The 24,188-nt window shown below is 48.1% G+C and overlaps 1 protein-coding gene across 1 annotated transcript in view; it reads left to right on the forward strand.

Annotated features, from left to right (window-relative positions):
* abca2 (ATP-binding cassette, sub-family A (ABC1), member 2) overlaps positions 1-24,188 on the forward strand; it is an 87,850-nt gene that overhangs the window by 46,873 nt on the left and 16,789 nt on the right. The window contains exons 3-22 of the mRNA XM_045225801.1: positions 3,741-3,852; positions 4,353-4,522; positions 12,121-12,242; positions 12,907-13,020; positions 13,102-13,278; positions 13,486-13,707; positions 14,325-14,701; positions 15,042-15,201; positions 16,129-16,257; positions 16,527-16,694; positions 17,263-17,359; positions 17,660-17,833; positions 18,855-18,957; positions 20,400-20,514; positions 20,868-21,058; positions 21,930-22,080; positions 22,490-22,694; positions 22,854-23,012; positions 23,233-23,413; positions 23,832-24,044. Coding sequence (XP_045081736.1) covers positions 3,741-3,852; positions 4,353-4,522; positions 12,121-12,242; positions 12,907-13,020; positions 13,102-13,278; positions 13,486-13,707; positions 14,325-14,701; positions 15,042-15,201; positions 16,129-16,257; positions 16,527-16,694; positions 17,263-17,359; positions 17,660-17,833; positions 18,855-18,957; positions 20,400-20,514; positions 20,868-21,058; positions 21,930-22,080; positions 22,490-22,694; positions 22,854-23,012; positions 23,233-23,413; positions 23,832-24,044 — 3,340 coding nt within the window. The remainder of the gene's footprint in view (positions 1-3,740; positions 3,853-4,352; positions 4,523-12,120; positions 12,243-12,906; positions 13,021-13,101; positions 13,279-13,485; positions 13,708-14,324; positions 14,702-15,041; positions 15,202-16,128; positions 16,258-16,526; positions 16,695-17,262; positions 17,360-17,659; positions 17,834-18,854; positions 18,958-20,399; positions 20,515-20,867; positions 21,059-21,929; positions 22,081-22,489; positions 22,695-22,853; positions 23,013-23,232; positions 23,414-23,831; positions 24,045-24,188) is intronic.

The following is a 24,188-nucleotide window of genomic DNA, read 5'->3' on the forward strand; positions in this document are numbered from 1 at the left end:
CCTCTGTAGTGCCTTGCGGTCGGATGCCAAGCAGTAACCATACCAAGCGGTGATGCAGCCAGTAAAGATGCTCTCAAAGGTGCAGCTGTATAACTTTTTGAGGATCTGAGGGCCCATGCCAAATCTTTTCAGCCTCCTGAGGGGGAAGAGGTGTTGTCGTGCCCTCTTCACGACTGTCTTGGTGTGTGTGGACCATGATAGATATGGACACTGAGGAACTTGAAGCTCTCGACCCGCTCCACTACAGCCCTGTCGATGTGAATGGGGGCGTGCTTGGCCCTCCTTACAGCACAGTACAATGCATACAGGTTTTGTAAGTGTAGGTCTTTGTAATCCCTGTGGGAATTGAACCCACAACCTTGGATTTTGCTTGTGTTCTGCTCTTACCAACTAAGCAACACAGGACTTCAATTCCAGCCATGCAGTTATCAAGGAACAATTTCAGTTTCAGAAACAACTTTTTGACAGGCATGTTCTGTGGTTTGACATCTTTATAGTCTACTGTGCCATGGGTTACTAGTGCCTGGAAGGAGAAGCAGCATGATCCCTGTGTAGGTGTGTGTGCGAGCGAGCGTGCGTGTGTGTGTGTGTGTATGTGTGCGTGCGTGCGTGTGTGTGTCTGTGTGTGTGTGTGTGTCTGTGTGTGTGTGTAAGGGTTGGATGTGTATAGAGTCAGTGCAAATAGTCTCTAAGGTGCAGGTCTGTGCATGGAGACTGCTAGGGTTAGCTGTTCAGCAGTCTGATGGCCTGGTGGTAGAAGCTGTCTCGGAGCCTGTTGGTCCGAGACCCGATGCACCAATACCGCTTGCCAGATGGTAACAGAGTGAACAGTCCGTGGCTCTGGTGACTGGAGTCCTTGGCGATCTTCTGGGCCTTCCTCAAAGACCGCCTGTTGTAGATGTCCTGGAGGGCAGAGAGCTCACCCCCAGTGATGTATTGGGCCATCCTCACCACCCTATGTAGAGCCTTCCGGTGGAGGGCGGTGATGCAGCCGGTCAAGATGCTCTCGATTGTGTAGCTGTAGAACTTCTTGAGGATCCGAGGGCACATGCCAAATTTCTTCAGTCGCCAGAGGTTGAAGAGGCGCTATTGCGCCTTCTTCACCACGGTAGTGGTATGGTTGGTCCATGTCAGGTCCTCTGTGATGTGCACGCTTAGTAACTTGAAGCTTTTGACCCTCTCCACTGCATACCCGTCGATGACAATAGGGGCGTGCCCCCCCTTTCTTTTAGTCCACGGTCAGCTCCTTGGTTTTGCTGACGTTGAGGGAGAGGCTGTTCTCCTGGCACCACTCTGCCAGACCTCTAACCTCCTCCCTGGCAGAGTGGTGCCAGGAAACATTTGGGATGACTGTCATCTTCAAAAGGCTGCCATCACTAGAGAGTCTGTCACTGTAACACTTAACATGACAGATATTACTCAGCAGCTCTGAATACTAGTTGCCTTTAGGCACAGATCTGGGATCAGTCTACCCTCTCCAAACCTTACATTAACCATCAGAGGTGGGAAACCCAAAACAAACTGACCTTAGACCAGTGTCTCTAGGGGCAGCTTCATCCTAGACCATCATGAGAAGTGCTCACATAAGGACTCCTTCATCTGGAATTGGCTCAGAAGTGGGTGTTTCTAACTTTTATAGGTTATTCAATAAGACAGTAATAGCACCAGAGTAAGTGTCAGCAGTTTAGCCTCAGATTGTATTAGGAAAAAGCAACGTTGGTGAGATGGATAGATTTTTAATAATCAAAGGGGGTAATTCATTTTTATACCCGAGTCATTATATGAACAAAAAAGCTGCAAAATATCACTGCACATTAAGAACAATCAGACAAAACTGCATTAACATCAGAACACTAGTTGATCCGTTTAATCATTTATAGATCTAGATCACAAACAGCTTTTAGGAATATCCTTAATAGGTAGCGCTCTACAATGCCAATCAAGGCAACCGTTATATCAAACAATACATTCTCAAAGTGACCTATTTGTTGATAGCTAGGATATGCATAGTTAGGATGCTTATTGTTTTATCCAAAGGGGTGCATAACAGTGTAATATGAGGGATGAATGGATGTATCATTGAAGAGAATAGAGAGTGTTGTTGCCAGGCGGATGGATGGAGCTGCTGCTGCTGAGAGAGAAGGTTTGAGAAAAACTCCCCACGGTAGTCATGGAAACATGGGCCATTCCATTGTACAGTATTATTATATTTAACCTATATTTTATCAGGGAGTCATACTGAGACAAGGTCTCTTTTACAGATGAGCCCTGAATTACAGAAATTACAGAAAAACACAAATCAAAATATAAATACAAAATGCAAGCAGAAAGAAAAACATGGTCATAAGAAAACACATTCATCAGTAATAAGGTCCTCAATCAGCTTTCTGAATTGCCTTAGAGGTACCAGAACATCAAATTTAAGAACATTTTGAAGATTGTTCCACAAATAAGGTGCAAGAAAACTAAAAGCTGATTTACCTAACTCAGTAGAGACCCAAGGAATTTCCAGAGTTAGCCATCCCTGATGCCGGGTGTGGTAACTCATATGTCTGAAGTTTAGTAATGATTTTAGGTACAGTGGGACTTTTTGTAAAAGAGCTTTATAAATTAAACATAGAAATGTATCAATCTACGTGACATCAAAGAGGGACAACCAACTTTCTGGAAGAGAATGCGGGGATGAGTACTAAAACTGTTTCCCGTAATAAAGCGCAGTGCGCTATGATAAACTGTATCTAGCTAATGGCTTTATAGAAGTTGCAGCTGTGTTCATATAGATGATGTCACCATAGTCTAGGACTGTTAGGAACATCGACTGAATAATCGGCTTTCTACTATTTAGCAAGAGGCATGACCTATTTCTATAGAAGAAGAAATAGGTCATTTTTATTATCAGCTTTTTAACTAACTCATCAATATGCTTTTTAAAAGACAGCCTTTCTTCTATCCAGATGCCCAGATACTGTATTTGTAAGTAGGGACACAATCAATATGAACACCATCCAAAGTACATATGCTTAAATTATCTGAGTTATTTTTATGCGCTCTAGAGAACAATATATATTTAGTTTTACCTGCATTCAATACTAATTTCAGATCAATAAAGTTTTTCTTTAGTACAATGAAGGCAGACAATAGCGTACACAACAGTATCATCGGCATACAAGTGCAGGTAAAGCATTTTTTACAGACATCAATATTCTTAATGTAAACAGTAAAAAGTACAGGACCCAGAATCGACCCCTGCGGGACACCTTTCATTATGTCCAGACCTTGTTAGTATGGACCTAGTTTTTTACAGGCTTGGTGAAAGTGTGTCCAGCAGCAGTCACGATTTATGAGTGGATTAGAAACCAGAGCACCATTTCGTTGAGACAGAATGATGACATTATGTCTGAGAATTCAACCCTGACATCTTGGTCCTTCTCCTCTCTGGCTACTGACTGTGTGTTATCTGTGATCTGGGTTTTTTCTTTCTTTCTAACCACCTCTCTCTTTTTCTCTTTCCTCATTTCCATACTTTTTGGGGTTCGGTCTTTCCATTGAAACCTTCCAACCTCCTCCCAACCAATCCTTCCTTGCTTTTCCTGTGAATCATGTCTCTTTGTCCTGTCTATCTTTGTCCTGCATATCTCTCTCTGCCCTTCTCTATCCCTGTCCTCTCTCTCTATTCCTGTCCTCCCTACCTACCGCCTGTACCTCCCTGTCCTTCCCTGGTGTCCGTCCTCTCTGTCCAGCCTTCTACAGCGCAGCTCCACTCACCTCAGCAGGCATCATTCCCATCATGCAGTCTCTGTGTCCCGACGGCCAGAGGGACGAGTTTGGCTTCCTGCAGTACAAGAACTCCACGTGAGTCAGACAGTCCCAGCTTTTTCTCTCTCTCTCTTTCTCCCTCTCCCTCTCTGTATCTCTCTCTCTTTCTCTACCTCCCCAATTATGTTTCTCTCCTCTTTACGACAGGCAGCCTTTAGTTTAATGCCACTAACCATATTGTCCTAACAGTGTTAATGTCCATAACACTTAACAGCAGGATTGGATGGTGGTCATTACCTGTAATTGTATGCATGTGATTGATTAATCTCCTTCTGGTTAGTGTTTTGATTTGTGGGCCTCTCCTAATGGGAGGGGGCTGTCATTGTGTCTTTACCTATTACTATACCCCACACCTCTCTCAATACACTCTCCTCTCTTTTCGCTCTCTCTCTCTCTCTCTCTCTCGCTCTTCTCTCTCCCATCTGTCTTCTCCCTCTCTCTTTGACCCTTCCTTTCACTCCCTCCACTCTCTTTCCACCTTTCTTTCCCTCACTCACCTCTATTTCACCCCTCCTCTCCCCCCTCCCCTCCCCCAGTGTGACCCAGTTGTTGGAGCGGATCCATGAGGTGGTGTTGCAGAACCACCTGTTTACAGCAGACAGGCCAGGACTGGGCCAGGAGCTGGAGTCCCTACAGCAACACCTGGAGAGCCTCAGCACATCCACAGGGTCCTCCCCACTGGACAACAACTTCAACACCAGCCAAGGTGTGTGTGTGTGTCACATTTCTTTTTTAAAGGTTATGACAGTTATTTTATTTCATCCATAACCGTCGGTTACACGGTTAAATGGTGATACAGCCCCATGTGTGTGCGTGTTACAGTAAACCTGTATCTCTGTGATGCGTGATTTGAAGGAGTCAGGCGCAGGAGGTTAAATCACAGTATACAGAGTTTATTCCGTAATACAGCGTTAACCAGTCCAGTGCGCAAAACAGGTGCACTGGAACAAACAGGCACACAGGGAAAATACCCCAGCAATACAAAATACACTGGGCTCAACTGAGCTACTATCTCCTCACAATAAACAATCACCCACAAAGACAAGGGGGCAGAGGGAACACTTATACACGTACTAATGAGGGGATATGAACCAGGTGTGTGTAATAGACAAGACAAAACAAATGGAATGATGAGATATGGAGCGGCAGTGGCTAGAAAGCCGGTGACGACGAACGCCGAAGCCTGCCCGAACAAGTCGTGACAGAACCCCCCCCCACCTTGAAGCGCAGCTCCAGCAGCGCGCCAACACCGGCCTCGGGGACGGCCAGGAGAACGCAGAGCAGGGTGAGCCGGATGGCGACGGTGGAAATCCTGCAACAGAGAGGGATCGAGGATATCCCTCACCGGGACCCTGCACCGTTCCTCCGGACCGTACCCCTCCCACTCCACGAGGTACTGAAGGCCCCCCACCCAACGCCTCAAATCCAGGATGGAAGGACGGAGTATGCCGGGGCCCCCTCGATGTCCAGAAGAGGCGGAGGGACCTCCCGCACCTCAGACTCCTGGAGCGGACCAGCCACCACCGGCTGGTCCGCTCTGAGGAGAGACACATGAAACGAGGGGTTAATGCGATAATCATGGGGGAGTAATAACCTATAGGTAACCTCTTTGATTCTCCTCAGGACTTTGAACGGCCCCACAAACCGCGGGCTCAGCTTCCGGCAGGGCAGGCGGAGGGGCAGATTCCAGGTCGAGAGCCAGACCCGATCACCCAGTATGAAGACCAGGGCCTCACTGCGGTTGCGGTCAGCGTTGGCCTTCTGACGACGCACTGCGCGTTGGAGGTGGAAGTGAGCAGCGTCTCCTCCGCGCGCCGAAACCAGTCATCCTGTGACACTCTGGCTCCATGGACTTTGATTATTGAGCCAGGGTTGTTCATTTTCTTTTGGGTGTATTTCTATGTTGGTTTCTAGTTGTTCATTTCTATGTTTGGTGATTAGTCATATGACTCCCAATCGGAGATAACGAGTGTCAGCTGTCGGCTCGTTATCTCTGATTGGGAGCCATATTTAAACTGTTGTGGTTTCACTGTGTGTTTGTGGGTTTTTGTTCCATGTACAGTCATTTGTCACTGTGGACTTCACTATCGTCATTCGTTTATTTGTTTTCGTGGTTGCTTTGATTAAATAAAGTCATCATGTTCACTCAACGCGCTGCGTATTGGTCCGCTTCCTCAGACGATCGTGACAGAAAAACCCACCGTAAAAGGACCAAGCAGGGTACTGTGACACTCTGGCTCCATGGACTTTGATTATTGAGCCAGGGTTGTTCATTTTCTTTTGGGTGTATTTCTATGTTGGTTTCTAGTTGTTCATTTCTATGTTTGGTGATTAGTCATATGACTCCCAATCGGAGGTAACGAGTGTCAGCTGTCGGCTCGTTATCTCTGATTGGGAGCCATATTTAAACTGTTGTGGTTTCACTGTGTGTTTGTGGGTTTTTGTTCCATGTACAGTCATTTGTCACTGTGGACTTCACTATCGTCATTCGTTTATTTGTTTTCGTGGTTGCTTTGATTAAATAAAGTCATCATGTTCACTCAACGCGCTGCGTATTGGTCCGCTTCCTCAGACGATCGTGACAGAAAAACCCACCTAAAGAAGGACCAAGCAGCGTGTCCAGGAGCAAGACAGCTGGACATGGGAGGAAGCGCCTGGTAAGGAGATCGAGAGGCTGGCGATGGCCCAGGTGGGCAAATCGTGGTCCTGGGAGGACATGCTCGGGGGCAAGGGACCTTGGGGAAGATCAAGGCCCTGGCGAGAGAGGAGCAACGGCGTCAGCAGGGCCATCATCGTTGGAAGGACGAGAGGCAACCCCAAAAAAGTTTTTGGGGGGCACATGGCTTGGCGGCTGGGCAGCAGGAGGCTGCCACAGGGAGACGTGGAGAGAAGGCTATCGGATTACGGGAGCCATTGGCGAGTAGAGGAAGGGAAGTTGTTGTGGCACGGCGTGAGAGACTGAAGTGTGTTACCAGTCCGGTCCGGCCCGTTCCTGATCCCCAGTTAAGGCCAGTGGTGTGTGTTCCCGGTTCCGGACCGCCTGTTCCTACTCCACGCATCAAGCCCACGGTGTGCGTCGCCAGCCCAGCCCGGCCTGTTCCTGCTCCACGCACAGAACCTACGGTGTGCGTCGCCAGCCCGACCCGGCCTGTTCCGGCCACTCGCACCAGGGATACGGTGCGCGTCGCCAGCCCGGTCCGGCCTGTTCCTGCCACCCGCACCAAGTCTACGGTGCGCGTCGCCAGCCCGACCTGGCCTGTTCCTGCCACTCGCACCAAACTGACGGTGCGCGTCGCCAGCCCGGTCCGGCCTGTTCCTACTCCACGCACCAGGTCCACGATGTGCGTCGCCAGCCCAGCTCGGCCTGTTCCTGCTCCACGCACCAGGGATATGGTGCGCTTCGCCAGCCCGGCCCGGCCTGTTCCGGCCACTCGCACCAGGGATACGGTGCGCGTCGCCAGCCCAGCCCGGCCTGTTCCTGCTCCACGCACCAGGGGATATGGTGCGCCGCCAGCCCGGCCCGGCCTGTTCCGGCCACTCGCACCAGGGATACGGTGCGCGTCGCCAGCCCAGCCCGGCCTGTTCCTGCTCCACGCACCAGGGATACGGTGCGCTTCGCCGGCCCAGCCCGGCCTGTTCCTGCTCCACGCACAGAACCTACGGTGTGCGTCGCCAGCCCAGCCCGGCCTGTTCCTGCTCCACGCACAGAGGATACGGTGTGCGTCGACAGCCCTGCCCGGCCTGTTCCTGCTCCACGCACCAAGGATACGGTGTGCGTCGACAGCCCTGCCCGGCCTGTTCCTGCCACCCGCACCAAGTCTACGGTGTGCGTCGCCAGCCCGGTCCGGCCTGTTCCTTCTCCCCGCACTAGCCCTGAGATGCGTGTCCTCAGCCCGGTACCTCCAGTTCCGGCACCACGCACCAGGCCTACGGTGCGCCTCAGACGGCCAGAATCTGCCGTCTGCCCAACGGGCCTGAACTGCCCGTTCTGCCCAACGGCGCCTGAACTGCCCGTCTGCCCAACGGTGCCTGAACTGCCCGTCTGCCCAACGGCGCTTGAACTACCCGTCTGCCCTACGGCGCTAAAGCCGCCCCGTCTGTACTGAGCCTGCAAAGCCGCCCCGTCTGCCATGAGCCTTCAGAGCCGTCCGCCAGATCGGAGCCGCTAGAGCCTTCCGCCAGACAGGAGCCGCTAGAGCCTTCCGCCAGACAGGATCAGCCAGAGCCGTCTGCCAGACAGGATCAGCCAGAGCCTTCCGCCAGACAGGATCAGCCAGAGCCTTCCGCCAGACAGGATCAGCCAGAGCCTTCCGCCAGCAATGAGCAGCCAGATCCGTCAGCCAGCCATGAGCAGCCAGAGCCTTCCGCCAGCCATGAGCAGCCAGATCCGTCAGCCAGCCATGAGCCGTCCAGCCAGGATCCGCCAGAGCCGTCCAGCCAGGATCCGCCAGAGCCGTCCAGCCAGGATCCGCCAGAGCCGTCCAGCCAGGATCCGCCAGAGCCGTCCAGCCAGGATCCGCCAGAGCCGTCCAGCCAGGATCCGCCAGAGCCGTCCAGCCAGGATCCGCCAGCCAGCCAGGATCTGCCAGAGCCAGCCAGCCAGGATCCGCCATTTAGTCCGGTACTGCCCCTTAGCCCTGTGCTGTCCCTTATCCCGGTGCTGCCCCTTATCCTGGTGCTGCCCCTTATCCTGGTGCTGCCCCTTATCCTGGTGCTGCCCCTTAGTCCGGTGCTGCCCCTTAGTCCGGTGCTGCCCCTTAGTCTGGTGCTGCCCCTTAGTCTGGTGCTGCCCCTTAGTCTGGTGCTGCCCCTTATCCTGGTGCTGCCCCTTCTCCTGGTGCTGTCCCTTAGTCCGGTGTTGCCCCTTAGTCCGGTGCTGCCTCTTAGTCCGGTGCTGCCCCTTAATCCAGTGGGGTTATATTGGAGGGTGGTCATTTGGAGGAGGCTACGTAAGCGGGTAGTGACTATGGTGGGGTGGGGACCACGACCAGTGCCAGAGCCGCCACCATGGACAGACGCCCACCCAGACCCTCCCCTAGACTGTATGTTGGTGCGCCCGGAGTTCGCACCTTTAGGGGGGGGTACTGTGACACTCTGGCTCCATGGACTTTGATTATTGAGCCAGGGTTGTTCATTTTCTTTTGGGTGTATTTCTATGTTGGTTTCTAGTTGTTCATTTCTATGTTTGGTGATTAGTCATATGACTCCCAATCGGAGGTAACGAGTGTCAGCTGTCGGCTCGTTATCTCTGATTGGGAGCCATATTTAAACTGTTGTGGTTTCACTGTGTGTTTGTGGGTTTTTGTTCCATGTACAGTCATTTGTCACTGTGGACTTCACTATCGTCATTCGTTTATTTGTTTTCGTGGTTGCTTTGATTAAATAAAGTCATCATGTTCACTCAACGCGCTGCGTATTGGTCCGCTTCCTCAGACGATCGTGACACATCCACCGCAGGAGCCTCAGTCTGGCTCTGATGCCACGGTGCCAGAACCGGTTGGTAACCTAAAACACATTGGAATGGCGTTAGGTTAGTGTAGGAGTGACAGAGAGAGTTCTGGGCATATTCAGACCATGGCAAGAACACCGACCACTCCCCCGGCCTGTCCTGGCAGTAGGACCGCAGGAACCTACCCACATCCTGATTTACCCGTTCCACCTGCCCATTAGACTCTGGGTGGAAACCAGAGGTCAGGCTGACCGAGACCCCCAGATGTTCCATGAATGCCTTCCAGACCTTGGATGTGAACTGGGGACCCCAGTCAGACACTATATCCTCTGGTATCCCGTAGTGCCGGAAGACGTGTGTAAACAGGGCCTCCGCAGTTTGCAGGGCCGTGGGGAGACCGGGCAGAGGAAGGAGGCGGCAGGTCTTGGAAAAGCGGTCCACAACGACCAGGATGGTGGTGTTACCTTGATAGAGGGGAAGATTGGTAAGGAAATCAACACTCAGGTGAGACCATGGTCGTTGTGGAACTGGTAAAGGCTGTAACCTACCCGATGGGAGGTTCCTAGGTGCCTTACTCTGGGCGCGCACCGAGCAGGAAGAGACATACACCCTCACGTCCTTAGCCAAGGTAGGCCACCAGTACTTTCCGGTCAGGCAGCGCACTGTACGATCGATACCTGGGTGACCAGAAGAGGGTGACATGTGTGCCCAGTAGATCAGCCGGTCACGGATAAGAGCAGGCACATACTGCAGCCCAGCTGGACACTGAGGTGGAGATGGCTCTGTGCGTAACGCCTGCTCTATATCCACGTCCATCGCCCATACTACCTGGCGCCACAATGCAGGAGGCCGGGAGTATGGGGGTGTTGTCTCTGGGCCTCTCCTCTGTGTCATACAGCCGTGACAATGCATCTGCCTTCACGTTCTTCGTACCCGGGATGTATGATAGTGTGAAATCAAACCGGGTGAAGAATAGGGCCCACCTGGCCTGGCGAGGATTCAGCCTCCTCGCTGCCCGGATGTACTCCAGGTTACAGTGGTCCGTCCAGACGAGGAAAGGGTGTTTCGCCCCTTTGAGCCAATGCCTCCACACGGTCAGGGCTCGGACAACAGCCAACAGCTCCCAATCACCAACGTCGTAGTTCTGCTCCACCGTGCTGAGCTTCTTGGAGAAGAAGGCACAGGGGTGGAGCTTGGGTGGCTTGCCTGAGCGTTGAGATAGGACAGCGCCTATCCCTACCTCGGACGCATCCACCTCCACTACGAACGGTAGTGATGGATCAGGGTGGGCCAGTACCGGGGCTGAGGTGAACAGACCCCTCAAGTTACTGAAGGCCCTGTCAGCCTCAGCAGTCAGTTTGTGGGTATCTATCTTAATTTCATGAGTTTATTTTTGTACCCAGCACCTGCAAGTTATTGGATGTACATACACTGCATTTGATTCTGTTCTGTGCGATATCTATTGGAGAAGCAGTTCCTGGCCCGGGTATCCTGGATGGATATTGACCTCATTCCGTCAGTAGAGGATGCCTGGTTGTTCTTTAAAAGTGCTTTCCTCTCCATCTTAAATAAACATGCCCCATTCAAAAAATGCAGAACTAAGAACAGATATAGCCCCTGGTTCACCCCAGACTTGACTTCCCTTGACCAGCACAAAAACATCCTGTGGGGTACTGCATTAGCATCGAACAGCCCCCGCGATATGCAACTTTTCAGGGAAGTCAGGAACCAATATACACAATCTGTAGCACTAACTCCAAAAAGTTTTGGGACACTGTAAAGTCCATGGAGAATAAGAGCACCTCCTCCCAGCTGCCCACTGCACTGAGGCTAGGAAACACTGTCACCACCGATAAATCAAGAATTTCAATAAGCATTTTGCTACGGCTGGCCATGCTTTCCACCTGGCTACCCCTACCCCTGCCACCAGCTCTGCTCATGCTGCCAAACATGCCCTCGTAAAACTGACTATCCTACCGATGCTTGACTTCGGCGATGTCATTTACAAAATAGCCGCCAACACTCTACTCAGCAAATTGGATGTAGTATATCATAGTGCCATCCATTTTGTCACCAAAGCCCCATATACCTTCCTCCATTGTGACCTGTACGCTCTCGTTGGCTGGCCCTCACTACATATTCATCGCCAAACCCACTGGCTCCAGGTCATCTATAAATCACTGCTAGGCAAATCCCCGCCTTATCTTAGCTCATTGGTCACCATAGCAACACCCACCCGTAGTATGCGCTCCAGCAGGTATATCTCACTGGTTATCCCCAAAGCCAACACCTCCTTTGGCCGCCATTCCTCCCAGTTCTCTGCTGCTAATGACTGGAACAAACTGCAAAAATCTCTGAAGCTGGAGACGCTTATCTCCCTCACTAACTTTAAGCATCAGTTGTCAGAGCAGCTTACCGATCACTGCACCTGTACACAGCCCATCTGTAATTAGCCCACCCAACTACCTCATCCCAATATTGTTATTTATTTTGCTCATTTGCACCCCAGTATCTCTATTTGCACATTTTCTTCTGCACATCACTCCAGTGTGAATACTAAATTGTAATTATTTTGCATTATTTCCTATTTATTGCCTTACCTCCATAACTTACTACATTTGCACACACTGTATATAGATTTTCTATTGTGTTATTGACTGTATGTTTTGTTTTATCCCATGTGTAACTCTGTGTTGTTGTTGTTTTTATTGCACTGCTTTGCTTTATCTTGGCCAGGTCGCAGTTATAAATGAGAACTTGTTCTCAACTGGCTTACCTGGTTAAATAAAGGTGAAATTAAAAATTAAAAAAATGTAGATTATCTGTGGTTGTGCTGTGTGATTCTATCCCTGCAGGGTTCACAGTAGCTAGTGTGTTGAAGAACCAGTCAGTGTTCCATCAGTTCCTGGTCAGGAATCTGTCCCTCCCCAACGACACCGCCAGCCTGCTTCTCTCCACTCCTGTCAACCTCAAAGAGGTCTGTGTTCCTGTCACATGCACGCACGCACACACACACACACACACACACACACACACACACACACACACACACACACACATACACACACACTGTACCTCCCTAGTCCTCATCTACCCCTGGGGAGTGTTTTGATTATAGGCTAATGCAGAGTTTAAATTCAAATGTTGTGACATGACTGATGAACAAGGAAGTAAGAAACAATGTTAGTATAGACTGCCAAATCTGAAATCTTTGCTATTGGGTATATTTACATTTAAATAACACAATTTTGACATCTAAATTTGAATATACACCCGTTTGCCAAGATTTCAGATTTGGCAAAGACTTATTGTCATTGAGGAGTGACATTGAATCATACCGTATCAATATATGGCTCAGTGCCTCCCACCTTTCTGTTTCCCTCCATCTCTGTCTCAGTTCATTGTCTAGGCCTTCTCCAGTCACTCACTTTCTCTCTGTCCCTCCATGTTTCTCTTCATTATCCTGTCTTTCTGACAGCTTTCCCTATGAGAAAAAACACTGAAGTCCTGTCTGCCACCTGTGTGTGTGTGTGTGTGTGTGTGTGTGTGTGTGTGTGTGTGTGTGTGTGTGTGTGTGTGTGTGCGTTTATCTTCCTGTTCTCTGAGTGTGTGGGTCCTCTCTTTCCCCTGCTGAACTGTAGGTCTTCAACCTGATATTTGGCCTGTACCCCAGAACTGGAGGGGGGAATAGTCACAGTTCTGGAGGGGAAAAAGAGACTGCACACACACCTGCAGAGAAGATCCTTCAACTGGAGGTAGGCTACTAATGGAAAATATTGAATTGATCTGATTCTGTGTATTAGTTCAGCAGTAATCCCCTCCTTTCCTCCCCTCAGGAGAAGCTGCTAGGAGCCATGCATAGTCTGGATGGTGGACTGATCCACAAAGCTTTAATAGACCCAACCAAAGCAGTTCATCGGCAGGCCCTGCTCAAACTCATGTCCCAGGCTTTAGGCCTAGCAGGAGGAGGGGCAGGCCAGAGATACGACCCCCAGGGACTGAAGGAGGTGGAGGTACACTGCCTATCTTATATATCCTCCTCTATCTGAATCATCCCCCATTTCTTTCCTCCTTCCTCCTGTCTTTTTTTCTATTGAATCAATAGCCTTTATCGTACAGGACTACCATTGAAATAATTGATACCACACTTGATGATGATGATGATGATGATGATGAATTGTGTTGTATGTGCTGTTGATTGTTTGTTTGTTTTTTCAAAGGGTGTTCTCCTGACTGGTGCCATGTTGGAAATGCTTACCTGTGGGGAGGACGGGACTAGTGAGCTGAGCAAGATCCTATTGGTTCCTGAGAAGCAGCAGTCCCTGCTCCAGGCCTATCGCAGCTCAGTGTGTGGTGGTGGGGCGGGACAAAGGACTGAGCGCTTTGGAGAGATGAGCCAGGAGCTGCGAGAGCAGATAGACACACAGAGCCTTATTGACAAGGTACATTAGAGACAATCGCTTCGTCCAAAATGGCACCCTATTCCCTATTCAGTGCACTAATTTTGACCAGGGCCCATAATAAAAAAGTAGTGCACTATATAGGAAATAGGGTGCCATTTTGGACGCACTCAATGGCTGCTTTGAACTGAGAATCCCTGTGGTGACGTGCTTTTCCCGCATCAAACACACATAAATAAATACTGTGGATTTGTGTTTGGAATGGCAGACATTCTATGGCTCCTCAGTATATATCTCAGTTTCAATCTCAGATAGTATCTATCTCAGTATATACTGTATCTCAGTATCTATCAATATATACTGTATCTCAGTATCTATCTCAGTATATACTGAATCTCAGTATCTATCTCAGTATCTATCTAAGTATATACTGTATCTCAGTATCTATCTCAGTATATACTGTATCTCAGTATCTATCTCAGTATCGATCCCAGTATATACTGTATCTCAGTATCTATCTCAGTATCTATCTCTAATACTCTCATTATTCTCTCTCCCTTTGATTCTTCTCCACATCTGTCTCTTTTTTCTCTTTCTCTCACTCTCTCATTCTCTCCCCCTTTCTTCTGTCTCCACACCTCTCGGCCTTCTCTCTCCAGCTGCATCTGGCGCAAGCCAACTCCTCGGCCCCTCTATCCCAGTCCCACCTGGGTGCTCTGCTGAAGGACTTGGCTGACGTGGAGAGGCTCCTCAGGGATGTAGACCTGCTGTCAGGCCTGGCTCGCCTGCTCCCCAAGGGGGCCTGTGCCGGCCACGCCCCCCCCGGGGCTCTAGCCAACACCACCACTTCCTGGTCCCTCAATGCCACCACCTGGGGGCCCAATACCACCGAGAACCCCTGGGGGGAGGGCGGAGAGGAGGAGGGGGGAGGAAGAGAAAAAGAGGAAGTGAAAGAAGAAGAGAACCCTCGCTCGCAGTTTTCTGCCTTTGTGCAGCTGTGGGCAGGGCTGCAGCCTATTCTGTGTGGGAACAACAGGTTTGTGTCTATGTAATAGAATCATTCCTATGCCATTGTTCTTTAACTGGAGATCCAATAGCCTGAGTGCTAGTTTGTTTGTGCTATCATGCCAATTCCCTGTCACCCACTGTCATGACAGCATGGACTTGCTTGAGCACAAACAGATCTGGAACCAGGCTGGAGATCTACAGGGTGTGCAGGCTTATGTCCCAGCCATATAATAACACACCTGATTAAACTAATCAAGGGCTTGATGTTTTAAATTGATAAGATGCATCAGGACCAGGCTAGAGAAACACTGTGCTGTAAACCTATGCTGTAAAGGCTGAAGTTGTTGATCCCTATCTACTGTCTCCAGGATCATTGAGCCAGAGGCTTTAAAGCAGGGGAATATGAGCTCTCTGGGCTTTACCAGTAAAGAGCAGCGCAATCTGGGCTTACTAGTGCACCTGATGACTACAAATCCCAAGATCCTCTACTCTCCCATTGGCTCACAGGTGGACAAAGTCATTCAGAAGGCAAGTACATGATCATGTTCTTTCAGGCTCTGTCGTCTGTATCATTATAGTGTATGTAGTGTACATGTACACAGTGACTTGTGCCTATACAGTGTCCTGTAATGGAGTTATTCAGATGTCATTTTTGCATTGCTTGGTGAAACATGAGCCGACTATAGAGCTATGTACACTGCTGCCCAGGCATCGTCTATATTAATTTGATAAAGTACTAGGAAAACAACTTGGAAATGCTTACGTACACAAGATGCCAAGACTAAACTGAGGATTGCCGGTGCTCCAATTTTTCTTTTATTTATACTGCCTAGCTGTTGTCAGACACTTTGAGACTCACCGTGTATTGAGAACATGTTGGGAATTCAGTAGGAGCCCCATGGTAATTTGTATCCCAGCCTTACACATTAATCATGTAGCTACATGTTCTGTACATCGGTTAAGGGCAAGATGTGTAGGAAGTCAATGTGTTGCTAGATGAATCATGCCATCCTCAGTCCCCGGAGGTCTCACTAAACCACAACATATGCAGAACTGGCCATTGATTCTGTTTCTCTGTACATCCCACTAGTTACTAATGGCTTGTTATTGGCAGATGGTCTATAGCTAGATTTGTTATCTTAGCAAGAGGACTGGAGGAGGGAGGGAGGTTGAGAAATGAACAAAACTAGAGAGGGAGGGAGGCAGAAAATGGAGGGAAGGGCCACAGAAAGGACTCAACAGAAAAGGACAGTTGAAAGGATGTGGATAGAGTAGCTAGAGACATTAATGGGACTAGAGACATTAATGGGACTGGGATAGCTCTGGTCCAGGATGTGGCTTACTGACACTGAGAAGCCTCAGCACCAGCAATCTGCACGTAACACCCTGGACCAGAGCTAGGACTGGGATAGCTTCTTCTGTGTCGGTGACATGTGGCTCTGCTTCTGTGTGAAGGCCAATGAGACGTTTGCGTTTGTGGGGAACGTGACTCACTACGCCCGGGTGTGGCTCAACATCTCTGCCCAGCTCAGAACCTACCTGGAGGAGGGCAAGCTGCACCACCACCTGGCCTGGTTGCAGCAGGTAACACACAGCTTTTATATTTCTTCATATACAGTAACAGGCACTATTTACCTCACCTCATAAGGTAATGTTGTCTGATAAATGGCATAAAATTTAACTGGCAATCTTGAAAAAATGTTTTGTCCCCCACACAGTACATGAATACAGTTCATATCTTGCCTGATAAGCCCATATGTACACTCTAAACATAAACACATACACACTACTGGACAATAAGCCCATGGATATGCCTACCTGTGTACTAACTCCTTATGTATTCCTCTTCCTAGTTGACCTCTGACCTACGTGGTCACCCGGAGCTGCTGAATGGGACAGACAGTGATCTGCTGCGTGGGCTGCTGGAGGGCAACTACACCCTGCCCAACACCTCCACCCTGCTGCAGCAGCTGGACACCATCGACAACGCCGCCTGCGGCTGGACACACTTCATGTCCAAGGTCAGTATAAAACTAGAATGAGAAAGAAAGAAAGAAACACACAAACACACAAAAAAACAGAGATGAATAGTACACCTAGTATTAGTAGCCTGGTTGGAAAGTTCAGAGCGTCCAAGGTCACTATCAATTACATGAGAGCTTTATATGATTCTGGTGGGCGTTCTGATTCAGACTGACACAGGAAGAGCAGTGGAACTTGAGTACTGTATATTGATCTGGCCACAGACAGCAGGCGTGCAGTAATATGAGCACTGATAATCCGCTCTGAACAGGATGCAAAGCTCCATTCAATAGTCCCAGGATTCATCCCAAATGGCACCCTATTCCATATATAGTGCACTACTTTTGACCAGAGCCCAGGGCAGGGACTATTATTACCAGTGTTGCCGATATAGACGTTTCCTGTGCTCTTGGCGGTTGGCACTGCACTGTGGCTGCCATCTGCTCCAACCCTTCTAACCTGTGTGTGTTTGTGGGTCTTTCGGAGGGGTTGAGATCAAGGCAGAAGACAATTTTCCATTGACTGCAAGGAAAATGGATCAATAAAGTATTATTCTTCTTGTTCCAGGTCAGTGTGGATATCTTCAAGGGTTTTCCGGATGAGGACAGCATCGTCAACTACACACTGAACCAAGCTTACCATGATAACATCTCAGTGTTTGCCAGTGAGTACACTAACCACTGCAGTGGACAGACTACTTGATTTAATCATAAGAAAGGATAGGATATGACAACTTTAGTGTCCATTACATTATCACAAAATGGAAATGTGTCTTTGGCACTCGATCAGGCATTACAGTAAAAACAGATAATGGCTAATGGCCAGGCCCAGGTAGCCAGATGGATATGACTGAAAGGGCAGCAGCTGTGGCATGCAGCTAGCCTCCAATCGGAATAGACTTCATATTATGAGGAAATCATGTAAAATATATATTGTACATAATGTCCCCCTCCCTTTCGACCAGGTGTGATATTCCAGACCAACATAGATGGCTCCCTGCCTCCTCATGTCCTCTATAAGATCAGACAGAACTCTAGTTTCACAGAGAAAACCAACGAGATCCGCCGGGCCTACTGGCGCCCGGGGCCCAACACGGGGGGAAAGTTCTACTTCCTCTACGGCTTTGTGTGGATCCAGGGTACGTGACCAGAATCCTCCATCTTGTCTACGGAAGTGTTGTAAATGTAGACTGAAATGTTGTCAACTCTAGCCAACTCTAGCCAAGTTTAGCCAACTGTAGCTAACTTGAGCCAACTTTAGCCAACTCTAGACAATTATATCAAATTCTATCCAACTCTAGACAACTCTAGACAACTCTAGCCATTATCATCAGCATCACAGCCACAAAGGCATTAAAGGGATACTTCGGGATTTTGGCACTATATCTACTTCCCCATTTTTATGTCTCTGTGTCCAGTATGAAGGAAGTTAGAGGTCGTTTCGCGAGCCAATGCTAACTAGTGTTAGCACAATGACTGGAAGTCTATGGGTATCTGCTAGCATGCCAAAATCACAAAGTACCCCTTTAACCAAAGCAGAATAGATTGGCACCCTGGCTATATCAAATTAATTCAAATGAAGAACACTGTTGCCTCTAATTAGTGTTTTATACAGAATTTTAATGCTGGTATGGCATTTCCAAATGTTGTTGTGTCGTTGGTATGTTTCTCATTCCTCTTGCTTAGTAGTAATGAAGTACTCAAAGCTGTACTTGTTGTTTCAGCGTTATCTGCCGAAGGCAACACTATAAATAGGCTATACATAGACTAAAGACTATAGACTATATATCACATGCCAAACGCACGTTCACGGAGGACACAATTGTTATGTCAAACTTATTTTTTGCTGTTGTTTTATTAAGAGAAGGATTTATTGGGGTAAACTGCTTACCCTAGTGATCCTGAGGTTGGCACACCTGTGTGGGTACCAACGCCAAGCTGCAGATCCAGCACGTTCTCTCTGTATGTTTAGGGGAAAACCTGATGGGAAGGCTTACTCACTAAGGTGTAGAGTGGCCCTGTCATCTCTGCTGTGTGTGTGTGTGTGTGTGTGTGTGTGTGTGTGTGTGTGTGTGTGTGTGTGTGTGTGTGTGTGTGTGTGTGTGTGTGTGTGTGTGTGTCGGCGTGCGTGTTTGCATGCCTGCATGCGTGTGTCCTCAGATATGATGGAGAGAGCCATCATTAATACGTTTGTGGGCCATGACGTGGTGGAGCCTGGCAACTATGTTCAGATGTTCCCTTACCCCTGCTACACCAGAGACGAGTAAGACCTGGAACTCTCTCTATATACCTCTCCTCTTCTCACATTGTGTTTTTCTTATAGTTGCTCAGCCCAAAATAACAATTAATTCTGGCACTAGTTCTATGTTAATTCTGAGGTAATCACATTACATTGTCCTTGCACATTAGATAGATAGAGTCAATGGAAACCACAATTGACTCTGTTCCATTTATTCCATTCTAGCCACTACAATGAGCCCGTCCTCCTATAGCTCCTCCCACCAGCCTCCTATGCATTTTACATTTTAGCAGACGCTCTTATCCAGAGCGACTTACAGTTAGTGAGTGCATATATTTTTTTTTTTCATACTGGCCCCCCGTGGGAATCGAACCCACAACCCTGCCGTTGCAAGCGCCATTCTCTACCAACTGAGCTACACGGGACTATGCTTAAGATGCATGTGATTTTAATGTTCGTGCATCTTATGCATATTTCATGCGTTATGAATATCAATGAGAGTTTTGTACCAACATTCAAATCATACACGATTCAGCCCTTAGACCTTCGTATGATAGTATTGGTATTTGTTATTTATTAGGATGACCATTAGCCGCTGCAAAAGCATCAGCTGCTCTTCCTGGGGTCCACATGAAACATGACATAATACATAGTACAGAACATTATTTGTCAAGAACTAAATAAATGTAAAACGTCACACAGCCTACATGTCAGTACATACAGTACACACCATATCTAGGTCTAATACACAGTACATTGCAAATTACAATACAAGATATATAAAATGGGTGTGTCTCTTCACAGTCCCCTTTGTGCAGTAAGGTGTTCTTTTATCTGGTTTTTTGAATCTGGTTTAATGCTAGCTTGAGTTACCTTGGGTTCCATGGAGTCATGTAGTCATATTTAATACTGTGCGTTTCCCAGGCTCTGTTCTGGAGCTAGGGACTGTGAAGAAACCTCTGGTTGCATGTCTTGTCTTGTACCGACAGTTCTGTACAGTCAACACATCAATACCTTGCACAAAGACCAATAGTGATGCAGTCAATCTCTCCTCAACTTTGAGCCAGGAGAGACTGACATGCATGTTACTGACACTTTCCCTCTGTGTACAAGTGCGATACGTGCTGCTTTGTTCTGGACCAACTGCAATTTACCTATGTCCTTCTTTGCCGCACATGACCACACAGCTGGGCAGTAGTCCAGGTGCGACAAAACTAGGGCCTGTAGGGCCTGTCTGGTTGACTGAGATGTCAAGAAGGCAGAGCAACTCCCTATCATGGACAGACCTCTTCCCATTTTAGCAAACCATTGAGTCTATATGTTTTGACCATGAAAGCTTGCTATCTAGGGTTACACCCAACAGTTTAGTCTCTTCAACTTGCTCAATTGCCACATTATTCAATAATAGATCTAAACGAGGTTTAGCGTTGAGCGAGTGATTTGTCCTGTCTGTCATTGGTCCATAGCTTCCTGTTTGTGATCGAGCACATGATGCCTCTGTGCATGGTGATCTCCTGGGTCTACTCTGTAGCCATGATGATCCAACACATTGTGGCTGAGAAGGAGCACCGGCTCAAAGAGGTGAGACTGCCTGCAGCTACACTAGGGTCTCCGTGTGTGTCCCAAATGGCAACTCCTTTATAGTGCACTACATTTGACCAGACTTCTGGTCAAAATTAGTACACTATATAGGGAAAAGGGTGCTATTTAGGATGCATATCCTATTCAATGTCTGTCTGTCTGTGACATTGGTGCAGCAACACTAAAGCCATCTACTCTCTGCCTTTGTTCGGCATCCTATAGCAGGATGATGTCGCTCATGTTTGTTGCCTCTCTTCTGCCCCCTGCTGGATAAATATTGATTTCAATTAAATGTTTTGTATGCATTTACCTCTTATGGAAAGTAACTTGTATCCTCCCTGCCTGACCTGTAGGTGATGAAGATGATGGGCCTGAACAACGCGGTCCACTGGGTGGCCTGGTTCATCACTGGGTTTGTCCAGTTGTCCATCTCAGTGACCGCCCTGACGGGCATCCTGAAGTACGGCCGGGTGCTCCTTCACAGCGACATCTTCATCATCTGGCTCTTCCTCTCCATCTACGCCATCGCCACCATTATGTTCTGGTAATGACACTACTACCGCTCTGATGTTAGTCTAGTAAAAAGCATGAGTTGACACACAGCCAAAATAGTAGAAGTGCAGACTAACAGACTATTATACTATAAAGAACAATTGTACATTTAACAATTGAATGATTGGGAGCATATCTGCAACTTTCAACTTTTTCTATGTCCCAGATAGAAGTTGCCATGGCCTTAGGCGCAGATATAGGATCAGCTTACCTTCATGAAATTCTAACCATTATTGGGGAAAAATGTGAAACTCATTATGGACCAGTGTCTAGGGGCAACTGAAACTTCTGCTTAGACTGGTCTCTCTCTCTCTCTCTCTCTCTCTCTCTCTCTCTCTCTCTCTCTCTCTCTCTCTCTCTCTCTCTCTCTCTCTCTCTCTCTCTCTCTCTCTCTCTCTGTTATTGCTATCCTCACTGAAAGCAGTGATATCAGAGCAGCAGGGATGTCACACACATTCAGGGTGTTAGCGATTTTTATCTAATGAATCACTCACTATGAGTCACTATGATATTTAACGGCTGATTTGATAAAAGTGGTTTCACTCAGTTTCACTTCATGTCAATGTTCGATGAGGAAGAAATTGCTATCTCCTTAATGTATCAGACAGACAGTGACTCAGCTCCTTTGCAAGACGTCCTAAGGGAACGTGTCTGGTCGGTAAATGCTAACAAATAGGAACACTCTCTACCTAACTTTTCAACCAAGGTGCATGGATTGAGGAGCAAACTAAAATGAAGAGGAAATTCAGCACCTGTGAATGCTTAACCTCATTTCCAGGCTATTGCCCATTGGGCGAAAGTGTCTAGAAACAAGATTAGTAAATGCTTACAGTATCTGTCTGTGTCCTGTCTGTGTATGTCAGTTTCCTGGTGTCAGTGATCTACTCCAAGGCCAAGCTGGCGTCAGCGTGTGGCGGGATAATCTACTTCCTCAGCTATGTCCCATACATGTACGTGGCCATCAGGGAGGAGGTGGCCCATGACAAGATCACTGCCTTCGAGAAGTGCATCGCTGTAAGATCTGGACTTTGTTCTCCTCCCTGACTCTCTCCCTCTCTGCTTTATTCATGACATGGTATTTTTTGGTCGTCACATACTGTGCCCATGTCTAGACTGTCTGGATATATTTAATGAGAGAAACATCACCCCAGGCTCATTGCTAGATTTAGTTATTTGTCTCTTTCACTGCGTCAAATTGGCTTTTTCTGAGTGTCAAAGGTGTATCAAAATGTCCTTAATCATAACAATTTCAAGCAAAGTAGTTGAAAGTCAGGATGAAACAAAACTTCAAGAGGCGTGAATTGCAATATTCTCTGACACAACCAATCTGAATTAGTCAGCTCTTGAAAGACATTGATCTTCATACATGTCAATAGCTTTTAACACGTCCATTGTCCTTATTCCCATTTTCTCCTCTCTCCAGTCTCTAATGTCGACCACAGCGTTCGGCCTGGGCTCGAAGTACTTTGCCCTGTATGAGGTGGCTGGGGTTGGCATCCAGTGGCGCACCATCAACCAGTCACCTGTAGAGGGCGATGACTTCAACCTTGGCCTGTCCATGATGATGCTCATCATCGATGCTAGTGTGTATGGAGTACTCACCTGGTACATAGAGGCTGTACATCCAGGTAAACAGTCAGCATCCAATTTGGATTTCCATTTTTCAAGTCTTTGGCTGCTAACTAAAATCCCTCCCTTTTGTGTCCCTATTTTGTAACTGACTGTCTGAATATGTTTTGGAAGCAATTGGGCTGAATCCCAAATGGGTTTTTTCACCCATCCTCTAGGGATGTATGGGCTGCCTCGGCCGTGGTACTTCCCCCTGCAGAAGTCCTATTGGCTGGGAAGTGGGCGTGTGGAGACGTGGGAGTGGCCCTGGGGGGGAGGGGCCAGGCTGAGTGTCATGGAGGAGGACCAGGCGTGTGCCATGGAACACCGGCGATCTGGTAGGGCCAAGCCTGACCTTGGACTTGGTTAGTGGATAGTTAGTAGAAACATTGTTGATAGGTAGTTGAACATCTTCTCAACATCTATAAAGCATTGACTTGGGACTATCCAAATAAAGTGTTACCAAAAAGTCTAATCTCAAAATAAGGTTCTCTCTGGTTCTGTAATAGACAGCATCTTTATCCTCCCCCCTCTCTCTCTCCCTCTCTCTCCCTCCAGAGGAGATCCGTGGTATTGAAGAGGAGCCCTGCCACCTGCCTCTGGTGGTTTGTATAGACAAGCTGACCAAGGTCTACAAGACGGGCAATAAGCTGGCCCTCAACAAGCTGAGCCTCAACCTCCACGAGAACCAGGTGGTGTCCTTCCTGGGACACAACGGAGCCGGCAAGACCACCACCATGTGAGAGAGAAAAATGTGTGTGTGCCCACGTGTGTGTCAGAGGGTCCCCAGTTGTTTGTGTTATGTTTACGTGTGGATTTACAGAGAGACCCAGAGAGATGTGTGTTGTATGTTTTGGTAAGACTTTGTTTGAAGGGCTATTCATCATCTGCTGATAAACCATATTGTAGGTGAACTATGTGTAAACAATTGTCATGTAATGATAATTTATAAACAGGCCATACATAATGTTGGCTATAACATCACCATAACGTTCCCGTAATCTTTCCTTGACGTTCCCATATTATTCCCATAACATTCCCATAACATCACCATAATGTCCACAAAATGGCCTTCAAATACAGTATAACCTATGTTTTACGTGTCCACTAACTAACCCTAGCACGAACTACCATTGGTTCTCCACTACGATCCCCAGGTCTATTCTGACAGGTCTGTTCCCGCCCACCTCTGGCTCAGCCACCATCTACGGCCATGACATCCGTACTGACATGGAGCGGATCAGGCAGAACCTGGGCATGTGTCCACAGCACAATGTGCTCTTTGACAAGCTCAGCGTGGAGGAGCACCTGTGGTTCTACTCTAAACTCAAAGGCATGGCCGAGGAAGACATCCGCAAGGAGATGGACAAGTACGTCACATCCCATGTTGATGGTTTAACCAAATCAAAGACCCTAAGGTGGTAACTAATCTATCAACATGGCATTAGATTAGGATCTCACCTCTTCAAATTGAAGGGTGTAGATAGTATATAAGTACAGTTGACAGCAATGGA

The sequence above is a fragment of the Coregonus clupeaformis genome, chromosome 16 (assembly GCF_020615455.1).
Source record: "Coregonus clupeaformis isolate EN_2021a chromosome 16, ASM2061545v1, whole genome shotgun sequence".
NCBI lineage: Eukaryota > Metazoa > Chordata > Actinopteri > Salmoniformes > Salmonidae > Coregonus > Coregonus clupeaformis.